The following is a 20,106-nucleotide window of genomic DNA, read 5'->3' as shown; positions in this document are numbered from 1 at the left end:
CATTTTTCTAATCCAAGGAGTTGAATTTGTGCTGTCTTGCATTCCCCCGAGTGATCACTAGGTTTCATTATTGGAGATGCTCACTATACATAATGAATTCATCATTCAAATCCTTCTGCTCTTATTCTTCATTACACATTTTATTGGTAGGTAAGCTAGTTGTCTGCTTAATTATTATTAATTCCATATATAAAAATGAATGGTGATTTTTTATTTTTATTTTTGGTCTTATACATCATATATCTTATTTTTTTCACAAATCTTATAATTATTTTACTACTACGTTAATAAACAAAATGTTGTTAAAATAGTACGAGATTGCACTGTGGAACATATAAATGCAGAAAACAATGAAAAATCAAAATGTAATTTACATACACATTATATCTAAAAGCAACAAGAATCAACACGAAAATATACGTAATTCGACAAAACCTACATTCACGGAAGCAATCGGCAAATGTTTCACTATGAAAAAAAAAAAAAGTACACAATACAATGGTTTACAATGATCTTCTCTTCTCACAATATGTCCAAAAAGACATATTTAACAACTCCATGGAAGCTTCCCTCCAAATCCCCAACCATCCTAACGTTTACATTCAAAATTCGAAATCATCATCGTAACCCCAAGAGCAATCGTCGATGAAAAGGGCCAATTCATCGACGATTTTTGATCCATTCGTCGACAAATGAGGCCTTTTTTGTCGACAACTTCTGAATGTCTAAATTTCATCTGCTCTCGGTATGTCCAGTCGTCGATGAATGAGATTTATTCGTCGATGACATCTGGATGTCTGAATTTTATCTGCTCTTAGTTTCTCCATTCGTCGAATAATGAGGCCCACTCGTCGACGAATGCTTACTGCAAAGCACCAATGACTTCACACATATATTTTTCTTCTTTTGTTTATGAACTCCACCAAATATAAGAGTCATATAAACACAACACAAATTTTACTAAATTATTAATAGCAGACAACTCAAAAAATGCCTCAACGGACTATTATTTGATGCTTACCATTAATAGATTATCAATGATGCTTTTCAACTCATGAAAAAAGTATAACTAATAGTAATGCATTTCGTTTTTCCTTTTTTCTTTTAATAGTCCATGTATATCAATTTTCTTAGATTAGAGGTTAATGAGCATGATCATAGATAAGATTTGCTTCAATCCTTAAAAATCCTTCTAAAAAGTTATGCATAAATCTTTGAAAATGATAATATTTAATTTGACTTAAATTGTTTAGGTGAACTTTTTCTAGTGATTAGATAAGATCCAAATTTGATTTTATAGACTAAAATAATACATAATTCATTTTACTTTAAGACACTTAACATATAAGGTTAGATTATCTAATAGTTATTTTTCGAAAGTTCATCATTTTTTTAATGTGAGAATTCAAACTTGAACTAGTTTAACACATCGCATATGCGCGTGAATCTTCATAATTTTCAGTGGTGTGGAAAATCAAACGCATGCTTGGTAATTACTAAAGATGGGATGTGCACTTACCTTTCTTAGATAAATGGTAGGTCCTCCAAATAAAAAAACTTTAGGAATAAGACATGTATAATTATGTCAAGATAAAGTACAATAATTATGCCGATTGCATCGACAAAAAAATAATAAGAATTACGATGATTAGAGAAATTATTGTTTGAATCCTTAAAATCCTCTAAAAGAATAATTTAAATTTTTTAAAAAAATATTTTTACTATTTATTGGATAAGATCTAAATCCAATCCACAAAGAAAAAAGTAACTTTTTCTTCCAATGTTAGAATTATACAAAAAAGTGAAAAGGAATAATACGAAAGAGTGAAAAGCTATTTGATGTCTGCATCTATTCTAAATGGTATTTTGACTCTTTAACTGTTTGTCATTATAATATCTAAAATATTTGAACTCACACAAATTTTAAAAAATATGTTAAAAAAATTTGTAGTTGCGCGCTCTGTCCCACAAAAAAGTGTGAGAATTATCACAGTGCCTCTTTTTTTTTAAAAGAAAATATCACTAACGTAAAAGATTATTTTGTGATGATCCAATATATATAGAGCATAGTAATATAATATATGTAGACGTTAGTCAGTTATTTACTTTCATGCACTATCCTAATTAGGAAAAAAATAAAATAATAAAGATGATCAATTCGAATGTGTTTTTCTATCAGGATTTCTGATTTCATATTTGATGTTTAAGAAAGACCTTATCTAAACGAGTGCTCAGATATCATTAGGTTCAGTCACTCCCTAAAAGTCGGCATAGTCAAAGTGAAATTTCATAAGATAAATAGAGTAGACATAGTTAGTGTACATATATAAGTACATATATATAAAACAATATTTGGACCAACATACTTGGTAGAAATAATAATAATAATAATAATAATAATAATAATAATATATGTGTTTTTGTATGCACTTCAAAAATTTCACAATATAGGTGGTCATCCCACACATCAATATACCTGTTCCCTCCTGCATGCAAATATATAATTATTATATAAAAGATTAAGCCGCCTTAGGATCATTCCCACATCCAGCGCATATGAGGTCCATAAAGTTGCCGGGAGCCTATTGGAGTTATGTGGGGGCCCACAAGATCATGTGGGGTTCACATTAGTAATTTGCTTTTCTTCCTAATAAATAATAAATAATAAAATAATGTCTAAAATTATATATATATATATATATATATATACATATATATATATGCGCATGCTTTCTTTCATTCATATAATTATATAAAATATATTAAATAGTTAAATAGTGACATGTGACATATATATATACACAACACACACACACACACACACATATAAACGAGTTCTCTGGCTGCTTGATTTTAAGAGTATAATATATTAATAAAACGCCAAGAGCGTGCTCCTCGCATTTAAAAATATATATATAATAATTTATTAACAAAATAATAATAAAAATTTGAAATTAACTATGCATTTTTTACCTAAGGGTTCCTTCCATTGAAATTTCACAGCTTCTACGTGAAAAATATTACCGGAGAAAGAGAAGAAAAAGTGAGTGAAGGAATTAGTGGTAAATAAGAATTTTTTTTATATAATTAAAAAAATTCACATTCCTTTACTCTTTCTAAATCTCATTTTAGAGAGTAAAATTTGTTGACTTTTTTATAAAGTTAAGGGTGAGTAAATTTGATTATGTTAATTTTTTTATTAAATTTTACCCTAGATTATTTTTACATATATTTAATTATATTAGTTTTTTTATATATTTTTTTCTAATCCTCTCGGGTAATTTATAGCATTATTATTTCTATTCAAGAAAATATTTTTTAACACGAAAATCGTGTGGCATGAGCTTGTTTAATTACGTTGCACGTTTTATAAAAGAATTAAGTTATGGTAAATTTTTATGATATTGTTTTATCAGGACTTAATAGGGAAAAATCTCACTTACACTTTACAGTTTGATATAATTTGGTCGGTCAGCCAACTAAGTCCAGTTTTCAGATCGCACAATTCTATAATGTGGGTAAACATGACTTACAATTAACAGACATAAAAGAGATTTTACAAAATACGTATGTGTGTGTGTGTGTGTGTGTGTGTATGTTACGCCTTAACCCCGAAAACCCAATTTGATGCGTTATACCTAAATAAACCGTGCTTCGTGGCGCCCCAATCCCGCCTGGTGGGACCCAAGTGTAATAACCCAAGAAATTCTACAAGACCCGTCGACGAACACAGGGGTTTCGTCGACAAGGGTTCTTCAGGATCTCGTCGACGAGGGTGCAGGTTCGTCAACGAATTTTCTACAGGACTCGTCGATGAGGTGACATGTCTCATCGATGAATCCAGTCCTAAAAATAGCTGAAACTCATATTTTTAATCAAAATCTTCAGCGCAGAAACCCTCCTCTCTCTCTCTCTCTCTCTCTCTCTCTCTCTCTCTCTCTCTCTCTCACGACCCCCTCCCCTTTTCTCTTCGATCCTGGCCCCATTTCTCATTGGATTGAAGATCTGAGGCCATCACGACACTCCTGGCGAAGTTCTTTGCAAGTCTACCGAAGTCGTTGGGAAAGTTGATTTGAAATTTATCCCAAATTCAAGGTAAGGTATTTTATTTAGAATTTGTTTTCCCTACAGTTATAAGAAGTGTTGTACACAAAAAAATACTGATGTTTGATTTTGGAGGATGTTGATTTCAGGGAGTTGATCTGGGAACCCTATGGGTATAAAGCTGGAATTTAATAGAGGCTTTTCAAATTTAAGGTAAGGGCAATATGTTATGCTAACAGTTTTAATATGTATACAAAATATTGTGAATATATATTTACAAGCTTGCAGATCAGATTATTTTTCTAAAGAATTATGATTATTATTTTTATAACATAATTACAGAAATTGAGCATGAGATTGTGTTTATTCAAATGTGTGGCATGAGTTTATTACAGTATAATATATATAGATTTTACAGTATTACAGATATACAGATATTCAGATATTTCAGATTATTAGAAATGAATGAGACTTACAGTAGTATTTCTCAGAGAAAAACATTATTTCTAAACCATCTTCTTTTCAATATCTGTGGATTTCGCCTTAATTTCTTTTTTATTTTTTAAATATTTTGGGAAAAATATTTAAAAAATCACAAAAATCAGAAATTTCCAAAAATATCCTTGCACTTGAAAAAATCACAAAAAAATCCAGAAAAATCTTAGAAAAACCACAAAAAAATATTTTTGAGATCTATGTCATCCCGAAGGAGTCAGAAAACCTCCCAGATCATTACTTTTCACTTAGAAAACTCTATAAAGATTTCAAAATCCCGAGAGTATATTTTTTGTAAACTATTTTCTTGATTTTCCATCTCGATGATTGCAACAAAGGACATGAACTTTTCGGAGTATTGGATTGCCTCGGTTTTGAGGGAATACCTACAAAGTATTTATTTTGTACATTTTCTTCAATTTTTGAAGGGGAGTAATTTTCAAAGACTTATTAAATTTATTTTGGGATAATTTTTAATTAAATTGTTACCGTTCGTAAGAATGGGCGTGCAGGGGGTGTTAATACCTTCCCCTCACGTAACCGTACTCCCGAACCTGACTCTGGTGACGCAGACAAATTCTACTCCTAATGGGATAGCAATCAAGTGTTCTAACCATACTTCAAAAGGTTAGTGACGACTACATACACCATGTTTTCCATGAAAATCACATTTTCAAAATCATACATCCATTTTTCCTAGTTCGCAACCGCACCCTGTTTGCCAAGTGGTCTCTGGCGGGTTTGGGACATCGCGACAATGTGAAAGTGGACGTTATGGGGATTCCAAAACGATATAACACACTTAATTGAAATAAATATTTGATTTTTTATAATAACCTTCGAGAGTTTCAAAACTGAAACTCCAACATTAAGCATATAGTAACCTTCGGGAGTTGCAAAACTGAAACTCCAACATCGTTCACATAGGTTTGTAAAATTACAAATATGAAATTTATGGACCTTCATATCTTATTAAAATGTAAAATAATAAATTTTAAAATAGTAAAATTTATCATATAATTATATGCTACATTTGATCACCTCGTGATAAAATTGTATAAAGCTGTTGGACAGTTATATAAAATGTTGGAAGATGAACTAATTTTTATTAAGTCTTATTCGAAAAAATTATAATTTTTTTTATTTATTTTAATTGATTTTAAAAACTTCGTATAATAAATAAATAAATTAAAAAGAACCCCGTGCATCACATGTGCACCAAACTAGTACCAACTAAAAGACACTATCCTCTTAGATAGCCCGTGCTATTCAGCATTTTCCCTTGAAAGTTTGTAAGCCATAGGAGACCAGAATAAATTTTGACTACCACAGGGACAAATCTGTAAAAGGCACTGTCCTCTTGAAACTTGAAAGTTTGAAACCAAGAGAACAGAATAATATTTTCCTATGTAGGTTAACCATAATAGATTAGTCAAAGGTGCAGCCCGACCCGAAAAGCCTTGGATGAACCTACGATAATAGTACTTTACCAGGCCAAGAAAATAGTCTGCATATTTTTGGGACTCATTTCAGATTCGAAAATATTAAAATATATATAAATAAAATTTTACTTTCTTATATTTAATTATCAAAAATATATAAAACATGCTGAATAAAGAATCAAAATTTAATTTTAAGACTTTAACATTTATTTTAAAAAAAGTAATTACATTAAAATAATTTTTTACAGTTAATAATATTTGATAAAAAATAGTTCATTTTTACTTTTTTTTTTTCTCGAACAGAATCCTTGATCAAGGACCTCATAACCTACAAACTAGATTTGCCTTCTATGTTCTATTCTTTCTCTTCTCATTTCTGCTGAATAAATAAATCAAATTTTAATTTTATTCACCATTAACATTTTTTTTTTTTGAAAAAATTAATTATATTAAAATAATTTTATATAAATAATAACATTTGATAAAAATACAATAAAAAATATTTATTTTTTATTTTGCATTTCTTTATTTTTCTCAAACAAAATCCTTGATCAAGGACCTCAACCTACAAAAATGGGTTTGCCGTCTATGTTCTATCCTTTCTCTTCTCCTAGTTTCAGCGTTTTCCCTGCCCTCCAGGCACAATTAAATCTTTCTTTTCCTCTGAATTTGCTTCAGCTACTAACACACAAAAATTTAAAATAAAAAAATTAACGTGATACAAACGAAGCTAGGCACACAGCCAGACTCCAAATAAATTGTAGTAAAGAGGAAGAAAGGTACATGGAATTATGATATGGATACAAACTGTTTATTATATGTAGAGCAAACAAAAAACAAATCTACAAACCCTGTTCAGTTTCCCTCCATAACATAAAAACTTGCATAAGAGGCCGAAAGAGCAAATATCATCAGTTTTTGTCAATAGCAAAAGGTAAAGGGCGTAAAGAGCAAATATCATCAGTTTTTGACTTTTTGTCAATAGCAAAAGGGCAGAAATGAAACCTTAATCAACAGAAAACTTCCCAGGAGGGTTTTAACAGGCGACGTGGATCTTCCATGTCTCGTTATTCTTTCTTTTTCCAAATTAATTCTCAATAAATCCTCTAAAAAGACTTCATCAAGGATAGTTGATGGGTTCGGGCTGGACAGCTTTCTGGACAAGCTCAGTCTGTTCTTTCACGTGCATCTGGAAGAACCCAGTGGCCGTAGAAGCAGAAGGAGCTCGGCCAATGTATTTGATGTCATCCATAGTTCCCCTGTCCATTACTTTCATGGCAGTACAGAGGTGGGGTGCTATGTAACTGTATGCACCCATATTCATTGGCTCTTCCTGGCACCAAACAATCTCAGCATCTGAAAAAATCGCACCGCACAATATGTCAGAAAATGAAAATCAACCGTGGACTCGCTCCCAATTTCCCAGCAAGCAAGATTTGCTTGGATAGAGTCAAACAAGCAGGTAACATATTGGGGGCAAACATCTACTCATGCACATATCAGATTAAAAAAATGGTCAAATTTCATAAGTATTGTGTCTTGACAATCAGGAATTGCTATTTACTCTTCTTTATAGTTTTTTGTTTAAAGAATAATAGGTAGTACTAGAATATTACATGCTAAAGTTGTCTCTAATAGTCATTTTATTTTGACTCCATTGCCCCCAATTAAACTACTCCTTTGGAACCACTCTTTGTTTGGGACAGGCGTATTTGTGATTACCCATTCTTAGAAGGCCATCCATGTGATGCTTCCTTCACAATATAATTATATTGTTATTAATGATGAAGCTTGAGAATTATATTGTTATTAATGATGGAGCATGAGAAAATTCTTGTTTCGCCCCCCTAAATTGTGACCACATTTACAAAAAATAATAGAATTAAAAGAAAGTTCCTTGCATACTATGAAGAATTAACAAAGGTATGCCTTCAATGCAAGTTATAGCTTTGCTCCTAGTGACCATATTCACAGTAATGGGGGATAGATGGAAAATATTTTTTTAAAGAAAAAGCAACTAACATGGAAAGGATAATACTACTAAAAGAATGTAAAGTGCCCATCAACATTATAAAAAAATTGAATGCCTTCAATGCACGTTATACAGCCTCGCACCATAATAAATGTGCACACCTGCTATGCAAGGCTTGGATGAGAAATTGCTGCCTATCATTTCTTTTGGGCCCTTACGCATGGGATAACTACATTTTTAATAATATAATTTTAATATAACTTATAAAAATTTAAAAACTACATAATTCTTTAAAAAATTAAAATATATTAAACAAAATTTCCCAATATTGTTATTTATTTTAAAATATAATATAAATATCCAGTTGGGCAGATTTTAACCCAATCAAGCAAGCACAATCCTGAATCCTCGGAGATGAGAAATTGTTGAATTCTCTTTTACTACAATAACACAACAAGAAACAAAAAGCAATTGCAAGAATGTCATTAATGATTCTCCTGGTTGTAGAAATACATACTTGGGTAACGCTTCAGCTCTCGCTGGATTAGATCATAAGGGAAGGGGCAAAGTTGTTCAACCCTGCAGATTGCAATGTCACTGCCATGGACTTTTCTTCTCTCTTCATCAAGTTCATAATAAACCTGTAAAATGGAAAGCGATTAATATAATGTACTACGCTGTAAATGAAAAACAGAACAAAGGAAATTAAAACCTATAAGACGAAGTAAAATATGCTTGAACTAACGCTCCAAATAGGATACTGTTCTTTTCTTCTTTTTTTTCTCTTCAAGGAGGAGGGAAGAGTCATTCAAGTTCCTCACATAAGTGTAGAGAAAGAAACTTGTATCCCCAAGGTTATCTCTAGTCCTGTCCTGCCAAGGCAATAAAAGAAGACAGAACAATCAAAGTAACACACCTTTCCTGAACAAAGAATCAACCGCCTGATACCCTCCTCGAGGTCAGAGTGATTGTTCTGGTCCTTTATAAGGCGTTTGAACCTGGTCCCTTGTTTGTCAAAACCTGGGTGACCTTGGACATCATCAAATTCAGATAGATTTGATTTACAGTCTTTGTGCCGAAGCAGGTTCTTTGGAGACATCACAATGAGAGGTTTACGAAATTCCCTGTGTATCTAAGGGAATGAAAACATAGAACATGTGTAAGTGAAAAGGTTAGTAACAGAAAACAAATTCATAAGCCATCCATCTGTTGCACTGACCTGACGCCGAAGAACATGAAAATAATTAGCAGGCGTTGTCACATTCACAACCTGCCAATTGCACTCCTGGATCTGCTTCCTGAGAGTCGGATCCATCTCTGGAATAACATAGGGATTATCATCACTCATCTGCCATCAGATTTTATAGCATATTAGTTTGGGGTGCAATATAAACACTGCAACCTAAAGGAAAGCAGACAAAAAGAAGCCACTAATCCATCCAGCTGGAGAAGTTCAGAGGTGAAAAGAGGCTCTGAAGGATGGATCAAAAGAGTGATCCACTGCCTCTCTTTAAGCCTATCTAAACATCTCTATAGGACCAACATCTGGGCAATCTATCAGCTTGAATTAAGTGATATTCGTTCAACATTCATTAACACCTTTTGAGGTCAATCAGTAAAATAAGATATGAATTGAAGTATTTAACAGTAATATAAATCAACAGGGTTTGAGAATTGTGATATTTCAGTGTTCTAAACCAGCCACAGCTGAAATTTACTTTCCAGAGCAATCCCTTTCCAATCACCATTGAATGCACAAACAAATAAATACATACGTATGCATGAGGCTTTGTGTGTGCGCATGTGTACACGCATGAGAATGACTATGAGAGAGAGAGAGAGTCTCATGATAAAAGAGGAAAAAATCAGTGGGAGATGGATAGAACAATCCTTTGGCAGAACAATGGAATGCATGGACTCTCACTCTAGTAGCATGTGGGAGGCCAATACAAGGCCCATTCCAATGCATTACCTGAAGGAAACGCTCCAATCGCGCACTTGAATGCTCAGGGCCCTGACCATCATAACCATGAGGAAGCAACAAAACAAGCCCAGTTTGACGCAGCCATTTTGACTCCCCACTACTCAAAAACTGATCAAAGATCACTTGAGCTCCATTAGCAAAATCACCAAATTGAGCTTCCCACATTACCAAAGCATTGGGATTTTCCATTGAGTAACCCAACTCAAATCCAAGAACACCAAATTCTGATAGAGAACTGCACATAAACAGAAACATAGATTGCATCACGTTACAAACCTAACAAGTATCAGGGAATAATAAGAACACAAGAATTGTATAGTTTCTCAAAGGGTATGTTAGTCATAATAGCTACATGATCCTAATTGTCGTATTTTGATGATAACAATTCATTAGTGATTCTAAGTTAAACTAATCTTTGTATACCAAACTGTGATAGGTACAAGTGACGAAATCATACAGATACAAGTTTAAGTGCAAAGATCAAGCAAATACACTCATAGGCAAAGATCAAGTGAATACTCAAATAGGCAAAGACTAAGTGGACACTCACTCGGGAGATCTCAAGCACATACCGATGGAAGCTAATGTAAAATCTTATGTAATGGGGAGCATGGTTTCAAATAAAGGCCTCGACCGTTACGTAATGCCGTTACGTAACGGTTTTTTGGGTTACCAATACTGTTATACACCGCAAAATCGGTGAGAAGAAAAATCACGGCCGTAGCAACCGTTATGGACCGTGACCGTTACGTAAAGGCCGCTACGGCCGTTACGTAACCGCTACAGGATTGTTACACCAAAAAATTATTTTATTTTTTACTTTTTCTTCTCATTTTTTTTCCCCTCTCATTCATATATCATTCTCAATATACCAAGTGCAAGAGGGGGGAAAAATTATAAAGAGGATGACAATGATACAAAATTTACTATTTCTGTAAATACTCACAATAGATGCATTAATTAACAATTTGAAAATGCTAAAAATATTTTATTTTGATAATATTAGTAATGTGATATTTATGTTCTATATTTTTCAACTTCAACCTTCTTTCTTTTCTAACTATTTTATATTTGTATCATTCGTATGTCTTATGTATCTAATAGATTAATGGAGTGTATAATGTATTTTGTTTTATTAATTAATTTAGCACACATAAGAATTTATCATAGATAAGAACAATGAGAAGTATAAAGACGCGCACACACATGATTTTTCTATCAATGATGGTTTAAAACAAATGTAAACTTGTTGCCCTTACCAAATAACTTAGTTACTCGAACTAAAGGATTCAAAATACACTAAAACTCTTTCTAAGAAAGACTAAAAGTTTAAAACATGCAAGTATGCAAATATGCACAAGGTTGTGCGTGCTTCAAAAAAATTCACAATCGTTACACCTGCTTCCCGCCGCTACTCCCACTTCCCATTACACCCGTTACAGTTACATTACGCTACCCGCTACCTCAATTTAAAACCATGATGGGGAGTGTTTGAGGTAGTATTTGTCGTAACTCTTGTAGTTCTGATTCACACGTGCTTATTGAGCAAGAGTTAAGCAAACTGCATGTGCATACTAGTTCATAAGAAGTACATAGGATATCACTAAGTCATAAGGTTCATACTTATGATTTTTCAAAAAAAAAACAAGGAGTTTTATGAAAATATCCTATACTCAAAAGTATTTTAATATGGGACAAGTTTTAAATGATCTTAGTGTTGTAATCTTTTATAGACTTGGTCCCGGTGTGGTTAAAACCATGATTATGCACCTAAAAATCAAGTTTATGAAGAAACGGGACAAACCGTCGACGGTTTGGCCTAGGTGCTTCGACGGTTTTAGGCAAAGAGTAAAATGGAAATTGGCATGGATGAAACCGTCCATAGTTTGAGCAAACCGTCCACGGTTTGGGGGAAACCGTCAATGGTTTGGGGAATCCGTTGACGGTATCACTAAGTCATAAGGTTCATAATTATGATTTTTCAAAAACAAAACAAGGAGTTTTATGAAAATATCCTATACTAAGTATTTTAATATGGGACAAGTTTTAAATGATCATAGTGTTGTAATCTTTTATAGACTTGGTCCCGATTGGGTTAAAACTGTGATTATGCACCTAAAAATCAAGTTTATGAAGAAACAGAACAAACCGTCAACGGTTTGGCCTAGGTGCTTCGACGGTTTCAAGCAAAGAGTAAAATGGAAATTGGCCTGGATGAAACCATCCACAGTTTGAGCAAACCGTCCACAGTTTGGGGGAAACCGTCAACGGTTTGGGGAATCCGTTGACGGTTTGTGTCATGATTCCAAACCCAACAGCTATAAACGGTTAGTTTTCAACGTATTAAATTATTTTCTAAGCCCAACGGCCATAAAAACGGCTAGTACTCCAAAAGGCTCATAAATGCAAGGTCAAAGACTTGTTCAAACATTGATTTAGTAATTTACATTTAGTGAAAATCATTTGCAAGCAATTTGCACTTTAGTTCATCATTTGTGTGCTCACTATCTTTCTTGCTCTTTAATCTTTGTTGTGATTCAATACTTTGAGAGATTAGTGTGAAGTTTTCATTGTATTAGATATCAGCTCATTCAAGGAGCATTGTTTTTATAAATCATCTTCATCTTGTAAGGGTTCTTTGTGAACCAAGTGTTAAGGGATTTGTTCCCTTATAAAGTCTCTGTGTGAGCAAAAGGGATTTGTTCCCATGTGAAGGCTCTGTATGAGCATTAAGGGATTTGTTCCCTTGGAAAAGCTCTGTGTGAGCGTAAAAGGATTTGTTCCCTTGTGGTGTAAATTTTTCTTCGTCCTTCAAGGAGATTGTGATAGTGGATTGAGAATCCTTGAGTGTGTCTCAAGGCGTTGACGTAGGCAAGGGGCTGAACCACATTAATATTGTTTGTTGAGCTTTTCCTCCCTACTCTTTAATTTATATCTTGTGCATGATTTACATTATATATATTGTGATATAATCATTTGTATCTTGCCAAGATTTTATATTTTGTAGAGAAAAGCAAAAATATGCAAAAGAGTCTATTCACCCCCTCTAGACTCCACTCTAGGGACAACAGGGTAACTAAAGGTTTACCTCAGAACCACAAGAAGAGAGAAATGTTCTCCAAAGATGGCATATTTCAATGCAAAACATAAGGGTGAACAGTACAGGTGCTCTTACCTTCTCCCTGTCCTAGGAGTGGGAAAGGGAGGTACTAAACTCAAATAATCTAATGTCTTTCTCAATTCAGATGGTCTAGATAGGTGCATGTCTAAAATTTAAGAATCTAATTTTCACATTCCTCTGGAAAACAAGGAAAAATAGGGCATGCCTAGTATAAATTAGCAAGCAATTTTTATAATTCTATAAAGATAATATAAAAGTGAAACAGCAAGAAAAATATGAATAAAATTGGCAAGTTGAGCAAATTCACAAAACTATTCAACAGGTTGAGAAGAAGAAGACAAAGAAGATCTATTTCATTTAGAGCAAGTTAGTGGATAAAGGTTGGAAATTGCCACCCCTATGGTTGTGAAAGGATTAGAAAATGCATAGACCTGGAGATCAAAAATAAGCGTAGACAGTGATAAACTTGTACAGCAAAAGTAGATTAGAAATTGCATAGACCTGGAGATCAAAAATAAATGTAGACAGTGATAAACTTGTACAGCAAAAGTAGATTGGAAAAGTTTCTAAACAAAGAAAAATCAGCTTCCTGAAATAATTTTTGTTCAAAGGCAAACCTAATGCTAGAAGCACTTGGAAATGGAGAAACTATTCTTAAATCTGAACATCCTTATTTAAAAGGACTGCAGGTTCAACAGACAGAATCTTCTTCAGGATTGAAGATTGGTTTAAACTAAATCTCAAGGATTAAAGAATTATTCAGCACAAAATTCATTTTTTGCATATTTTTCAAGGGATGCAAGTCTTAGTAAATTTTGTAGGAAAAATACTTGCATATTCAAATCCCCAAAAACAAATAGATGGGTTATTAACAAGCTCCAAGACCTTACTCATTCAAACTCTATGCATAGAATCAAATTCTTTAAAGCATAAAGTTTAAATTATAAGTCATAGTTATCATCCTAAAATAGATGAAATAGGCAGTGACAAGCATTGATCTCTCCCTTTGTGGGTGGGTAGATGGGGGGGGAGGGTGTCATTCCTTTTTTTCGGGTAGGTGGGTGGGTGGATTTGGGGGCAGGGTTGTCAACCCATTCTTTTTTTAAGAAAAAAAAAATTTTATTTTTCCTTGCAGATTAGGAAAACTTTAAAAATGTATGTTTGCGTGTGGATTTGGGGGTAGGGTTGCCATCTAATTCTTTAAAAATATATATAATTCTTTATTTTTGCTCACAGATTAGGAAAACATAAAAAATAAATGTGGGCATGTTAGGCTCTCTCACACCTCCCAGGAAAAGCATTAAACCATCCCAATTAATATTAATTTTTCTATTCATACCCCCAGCTTCCCGCAGGTAGCATATACAAAACCATTACAAAACAGCAAGTATATAACCTCATAGTCATAACTTAGGCTTCAAAATAGTAAAAATGCAAATAAACTAAACTTAGAATAATTTCTAAGAGAATTGGCATTCAAAAATCATGAAAATATGTTCGTTCCTCAGAAGGTGTACGTGAACCATACTAACACACTAAAGAGAAGGATCATTTAGCCATAAACTCTAGAAGTTCAAAAATGAATGATTTTACTCATAAAAAAACTGCCTAGGCCTTTTGTGCATTCAGGGTGATTATAAAAAATGCTCTATACAGGATAAAAGGGTGACCACACAGACATGGTAGAACTACATATAACCAAAGCTTAAGCTAAAGGATAGATCTACTTGTATACAGATTAAAATATACAGGTTAAAAAGCTTGATAAATGTGTTATGTCATAAAAACGAAGATGTGGAGAAAACCTAAGGAAAAACATGCACGCCATTGAAACATGATTGAAGATTCTTTTCCAGAAAATGATTGTAAAAGAAAAAGTGATTGGTGCCTTTGGTGTACCGGCCATTAATGTTGAACAGCATTAGTGTCAAAAAATATAATAACAAACAATGAAGAGAATAGTTATGAGGATACTAGTAAAAACAATTTACAGCACAGTAAATCTGAAGCATTCTTTTTCCCTACCTAGGAATAAAAAACTATAAAGTTCACCTACTTATGATGATGTTGGAGATAAGAGTCAAGTACAATGTTTCCACAATTTACCTGTTGCTTACAGTGAACATCTCCTCATTTTGGTTCATTATAACATGATCCAAGGGGCAGTACTGCTCGCCTGATTCTTGATCATGGACAACAGCATGCCGATGACTAAATGTACCCCTTTCAACATCTTGACCACTCAACCGAACATGGTTACCTTCTACTAGCAATGTTGCAAAAGCAAGTGCTTCCCCAACAGCCCAGTCAATGCCCTCCCCAGTTTCAATCATCTGTGCACGCAGTTCAAAAATCTTCTTTACTGCTCTGTGGGGCTTGAAGTTATCTGGAAGAGCTGTGATTGCTTTGCCAACATTTTTCAAGATGTCAGGTTTGACCCTGTTGTACAGCAGAGTTGGTCATTAAAAAAAAAAAAAAATCAAAAACCAAGACATCCAAGAATGTGAATATGAAACCTGAAAGGCACATCCATGTACATACCCAGTATTTCGAACACGTGAAACTTGTTCAGGTGACTTGAACCCAGACCAATAAGCCGAAAGCCAATCCCTTTTTTTAGGGACATAGTCTTTGCTCGCCAAAAATTCTTCATTTAAGATTTTATTTACCTTGTTGTGTATCTTATCAATGTCTTCCTGTGTCACCTGCCCAGATTCCAAAAGTTTCTGCTGGTAAATCTGAAGAGATGAGGGATGATCACGGATTACCTGCAAGAACCCATTCCAAATGTTCAAAATGAGAGGAGATGTTTCATTTAATCATCCAAAAGCAGCAGCAGATTAAAATAAAGACTGCAGTAGATGAGTAAAGAGTGTAACTGCAGGAAGGAAAAGACCAACATACATGTAAATTGAGGCTTAGTTCCGACTAACATTATAAGTTTCAAGAAACAATAGATTTGAGAGGGCTAACCTTGTACATTTTAGGCTGTGTAAAGGATGGTTCATCAATCTCATTGTGACCAAAACGACGGTAACACACTATATCAACTACGACATCTGAATGAAAATTCTGGCGCCACTCTGCTGCAAGCTCACATGCACGAACAACTGCCTCCATATCATCACCATTTACATGGAAAATGGGTGCATCCAATGCTTTGGCAACATCAGTACAATACTGAGAAGATCTCCCTGATCTTGGATCAGTAGTAAAAGCAACTTGATTGTTCACCACAATGTGTATAGTCCCACCAGTAGTGTAGTTTGGAAGAGCACTTAGATGTAGTGTCTCGTAAACTACACCTTGTCCTGCAAAGCTCCCATCCCCATGAATCAAAATGCCCATGTTCTTTGTTCTATCCACATCATTGGAGTAATATTGTTTAGCTCTAGTTTTTCCAACCACAACCGGATCTGCAGCTTCCAAGTGACTAGGGTTTGCAACCAAAGATAAATGAATTCTCTTCCCACCTCTAGTTGGACGATCATATGAAGTTCCCAAGTGATACTTGACATCACCAGTTCCTGTGTAAAGCCCAACTTCATCCACAGGCCTTGTACCACCACTAAACTCACTAAAAATCTGGCGCAGTGGCTTTCGAACAACATTACCCAGAACATTAAGTCTTCCTCTGTGAGACATCCCAATAACTATGCTCTCAACCCCAAGATCTGCTGCTCTGTCAAACATTTCCTTCATCCCTGGAATCAGAGTTTCCCCACCTTCGAGCCCAAACCTCTTTGCTGCAGTCCACTTAGTGGCCAAAAAGTTTTCAAACTGCGTGCTCCATATAAGCCTATCAAGGATAACCTCGCGATGTTGGCGATTGTATTGTCTTGGTGTGGGGGTTTCAATGTTGTCTCTCAACCAGTTACATTTCTCCCGATCTTGAATGTGCATGTACTCATATCCAATGCTCCCACAGTATGCCTGCTCAAGACGGGTCAGTATTGCTCTAAGGGTCTGCACAGGACGATTCTCAGACAAAAACCCAGCCATCTTCCAAACCCCGAGGAAAAATTCCCGATCAAGATCAGCTTCTGTGAATCCATAAAGACCAGGGTCCAAATCCTCAGGAATTTGCCGTTGTTCAAGACCCAAAGGATCCAACTTAGCTTTCATGTGACCACTAACCTGGTATGCTCGCACAAGCAACAACAAACGCATGCTCTCTTGTATAGTTTGGCCCGAAATTCCAGGGGATGTGGCAGCTTGGCCAACAAAATTTCTAAAGAAATTGTCCCACGACTCATCAACACTACTTGGGTCAGCTTCCCAAGCCCTTTGTAACTCCTCTAGGTAGACACTGCTTGTCCCATCTAAGAAGCTATCAGTTAGCCTAGAGAGGGGCACAGGCCGAGGGACAGGTGCAGCTTGTGCCTTTGATCTAAAGACTGTAGTATGAAAATAACGATTATGCGAAGGAAGGATCAGTGTTCTTGAGGTGTATGATCCAGCCTGAGATAGAGTTCTCCTAACAGCAAGCTTCGCTAAACTGGAACCAGCTCTAAACCATGCCATAGCTATTTCTGCAAAATCTCAAGAAAATAAATCACACCAATTTGCCAAACTACCTCTTTAGCCAATTTAAAACCTTATTCACGAAAATAGCTTCTAGTCTCCCTGTAATTTGTCCTTTTCAATCAATTTAACCACAAGAAACGTTTTTTTATAGAAAATGTAACAAACCATCGCAGCATTGATCTACGCTAAATATTAATACTGAACTACTCGAAAAAAAAAAAACAAAAAACAAAATCTACACATGTTGCGACTTTTAAACAAAGAAATGATAACAACAATGAATAGAAAATGTTAACATATGGGAGAATCAACTGGGGACGCAACAATCCAAATGACACAACTACGCAGAAGATAAACAAGTTAACATGAACACGCGAGGAAAAACAACAACTGTACCCCGTTGTGCAGCTGAGAAACACGCTTATGAAAGAACAAACTATAAAAAAATAAAATAAAACTTTTATTACTGAGCCACCACGTGATTCCACTGCGCCCATATACAACTAATTGCCTAAATTGAGCTGAGTCTCCATTATTTCAGAATCCAGGGCAAAACGAAGCACAAGATCCAAATCCTCAGCAACCAAAGGGGCAAAAACAAAACCGCGTGTGCAAGAGAAAACAGAGATCAGAAGAACGGTACCTGAGTGCTTGAAGGAGACGCAGAAACCCTAAAGCAAAAGCATTGACATGGATTCGTCAGAGGGAGAGCACGCGGCCGTCGGACCTTTCTTCCCACAAAATATATATTCTGGAAGGTCATAAAATTGTTTCTTCCTCACCATTTTCCTCCGTCGTCCGTTTTCCTCATTATATTAGTGACAAAATCACTGAGGGAGGTAATAAGAGACCACCTAAAATTTCAAAAAATACTATAAATTTCCTTAAGATTTTAAAAATATCAACAACAAAAAAATTATAAGATTTGTCAAAAAAGTAGAATTTTCCCTAAAAAAATTTATTTTTCCATAAAATAAAGAGTTTTCGCATTTTTTGACAAATCTCAAGAAAATTCATTAAAATTCTTGAAACTGGGTAGGTTTTTGAAATTTTCGAAATCTCAAGAGAGATCATTATGTTTTTTTATGAATTCAAATATTTGAATCTTTTATCCTTATCTTATTTTCCCTTTATTAGGCTCCTCTAGTTTAAAATTTGTATTATTATTTTCAAATTTTGTTATAATTTAATTAGATTTAAATATTATCTCTATATCTCACAATTATTACAAATTAATAAATAAAATATGATTTCATACTTATTTTTTTTATTATAAATTAATAAATAAAATATTATTTCATAACAAATTTTTTTATTAAATTTAAAATTTACATAAGCATAATTTAAGATATTTATTAGAAGATATTGTAGGGGTTAAAATTTGAAATTTTCATATTAAAAATTTTTAAATTTTAATTCTAAGAAGTGTATAATAGGATATGAAATTGATGGTGAATTATCTACCATTGTATGGTCCAAGCCGAATTTGGCCTCAATAAAAAAATATTAGGATAGTTTAAAATAAACATTAAAAATTAAACATAGAAGGAGGTGTAATTATAAATTAATTAGTTAAAAATTATTAATAAGATACTTAATTATTATTAGTCATAATTAGCTGCAAGTTACCTAAAATATGATTTATATTTTTGTATATTATATTAGCTCCATTAATTAATATTTATGAAGGTATATTATATAAGATTAAAAATAGATGAAAAAGTATATAAGACCTTTTTTGTTTATGTACTAATTGGTCTACATTCGTTTCCTGTGAATATAAAATATATAGAAAGAAGTCTAATAAAAATGGTTGACGGAATTACTTAATTTGACTTTCTTTCGAGATGCAAAGAATATTCCTAATTTGTCTTACTTTTTTCTTTTTTGTAATAGTTACCGCGGAATGGGTCCTTCATTCACATTGGTTCAACCTGCTATGTCCCGAGCCTTTTGCCCTTCTAACATAAAGGGTGGCCAGCCATTCGTGAAGGCCCGGAAATCCTATATAAGCAAAAATTGTGATGAAAGAAAAATAAAAGGTTTGGACAAACTCAAAATATTGGAAGAAATGTAAAATTAACGTATCAAGATGCCAACAAAAGAAAATAATCTTCCAACTTTATCTTTTTGGGCACTTTATTGGGTTTACCCAAGAATTATAACCTATAATTTAATAATACAAAATAAATTATCTATCCGTACAAAAAAATACTTAAATTTTTTTATTTATTTAAAAAAAATAAAATGGCTTCACAAAATTTGAGAAAATTTTCTTACTATTTGAAAATATTTTTGTATTATCTAATTTTCATTAAATTAATTTTTTATACACATTTTAGATTCATAAGATAAATATATTTTTATAAATAAGATGATTTACTGAATCCATACTTCTATTAGATATAAGGATATTTTTGTTCATAAAATAATTTAAAATTGCATCTTTTAGAAATTTGTGTATATATATAATTTTCATATATATATGCACGCATATTATGCATATCATTTTTGTTGTATA

The 20,106-nt window shown here is 33.5% G+C and overlaps 1 protein-coding gene across 2 annotated transcripts; it reads right to left on the bottom strand.

Moving 5' to 3' along the window:
* Positions 1 to 6,739: 6,739 nt before the first annotated feature.
* On the bottom strand, positions 6,740 to 18,455 carry LOC131165563 (uncharacterized). 2 transcript variants are annotated; one of them, XM_058123485.1, is made up of 9 exons: positions 18,229 to 18,455; positions 16,032 to 17,590; positions 15,600 to 15,826; positions 15,165 to 15,497; positions 9,926 to 10,172; positions 9,173 to 9,301; positions 8,870 to 9,085; positions 8,471 to 8,594; positions 6,740 to 7,337 (listed from the first exon to the last, which is right to left on the bottom strand). In XM_058123485.1, the coding sequence occupies exons 2-9, from the start codon at positions 17,580 to 17,582 to the stop codon at positions 7,102 to 7,104; spliced, it is 3,063 nt and encodes a 1,020-aa protein (XP_057979468.1). In that variant the 5' UTR covers positions 17,583 to 17,590; positions 18,229 to 18,455; the 3' UTR covers positions 6,740 to 7,101. The 2 variants fall into 2 exon arrangements, with proteins under 2 accessions (XP_057979468.1, XP_057979469.1); XM_058123486.1 differs by having other exon boundaries at positions 18,053 to 18,238.
* Between the last annotated feature and the right edge of the window lie 1,651 nt (positions 18,456 to 20,106).

The sequence above is a fragment of the Malania oleifera genome, chromosome 10 (assembly GCF_029873635.1).
Source record: "Malania oleifera isolate guangnan ecotype guangnan chromosome 10, ASM2987363v1, whole genome shotgun sequence".
Lineage (NCBI taxonomy): Eukaryota > Viridiplantae > Streptophyta > Magnoliopsida > Santalales > Ximeniaceae > Malania > Malania oleifera.
This window is presented reverse-complemented; position numbering and strand designations above follow the sequence as displayed.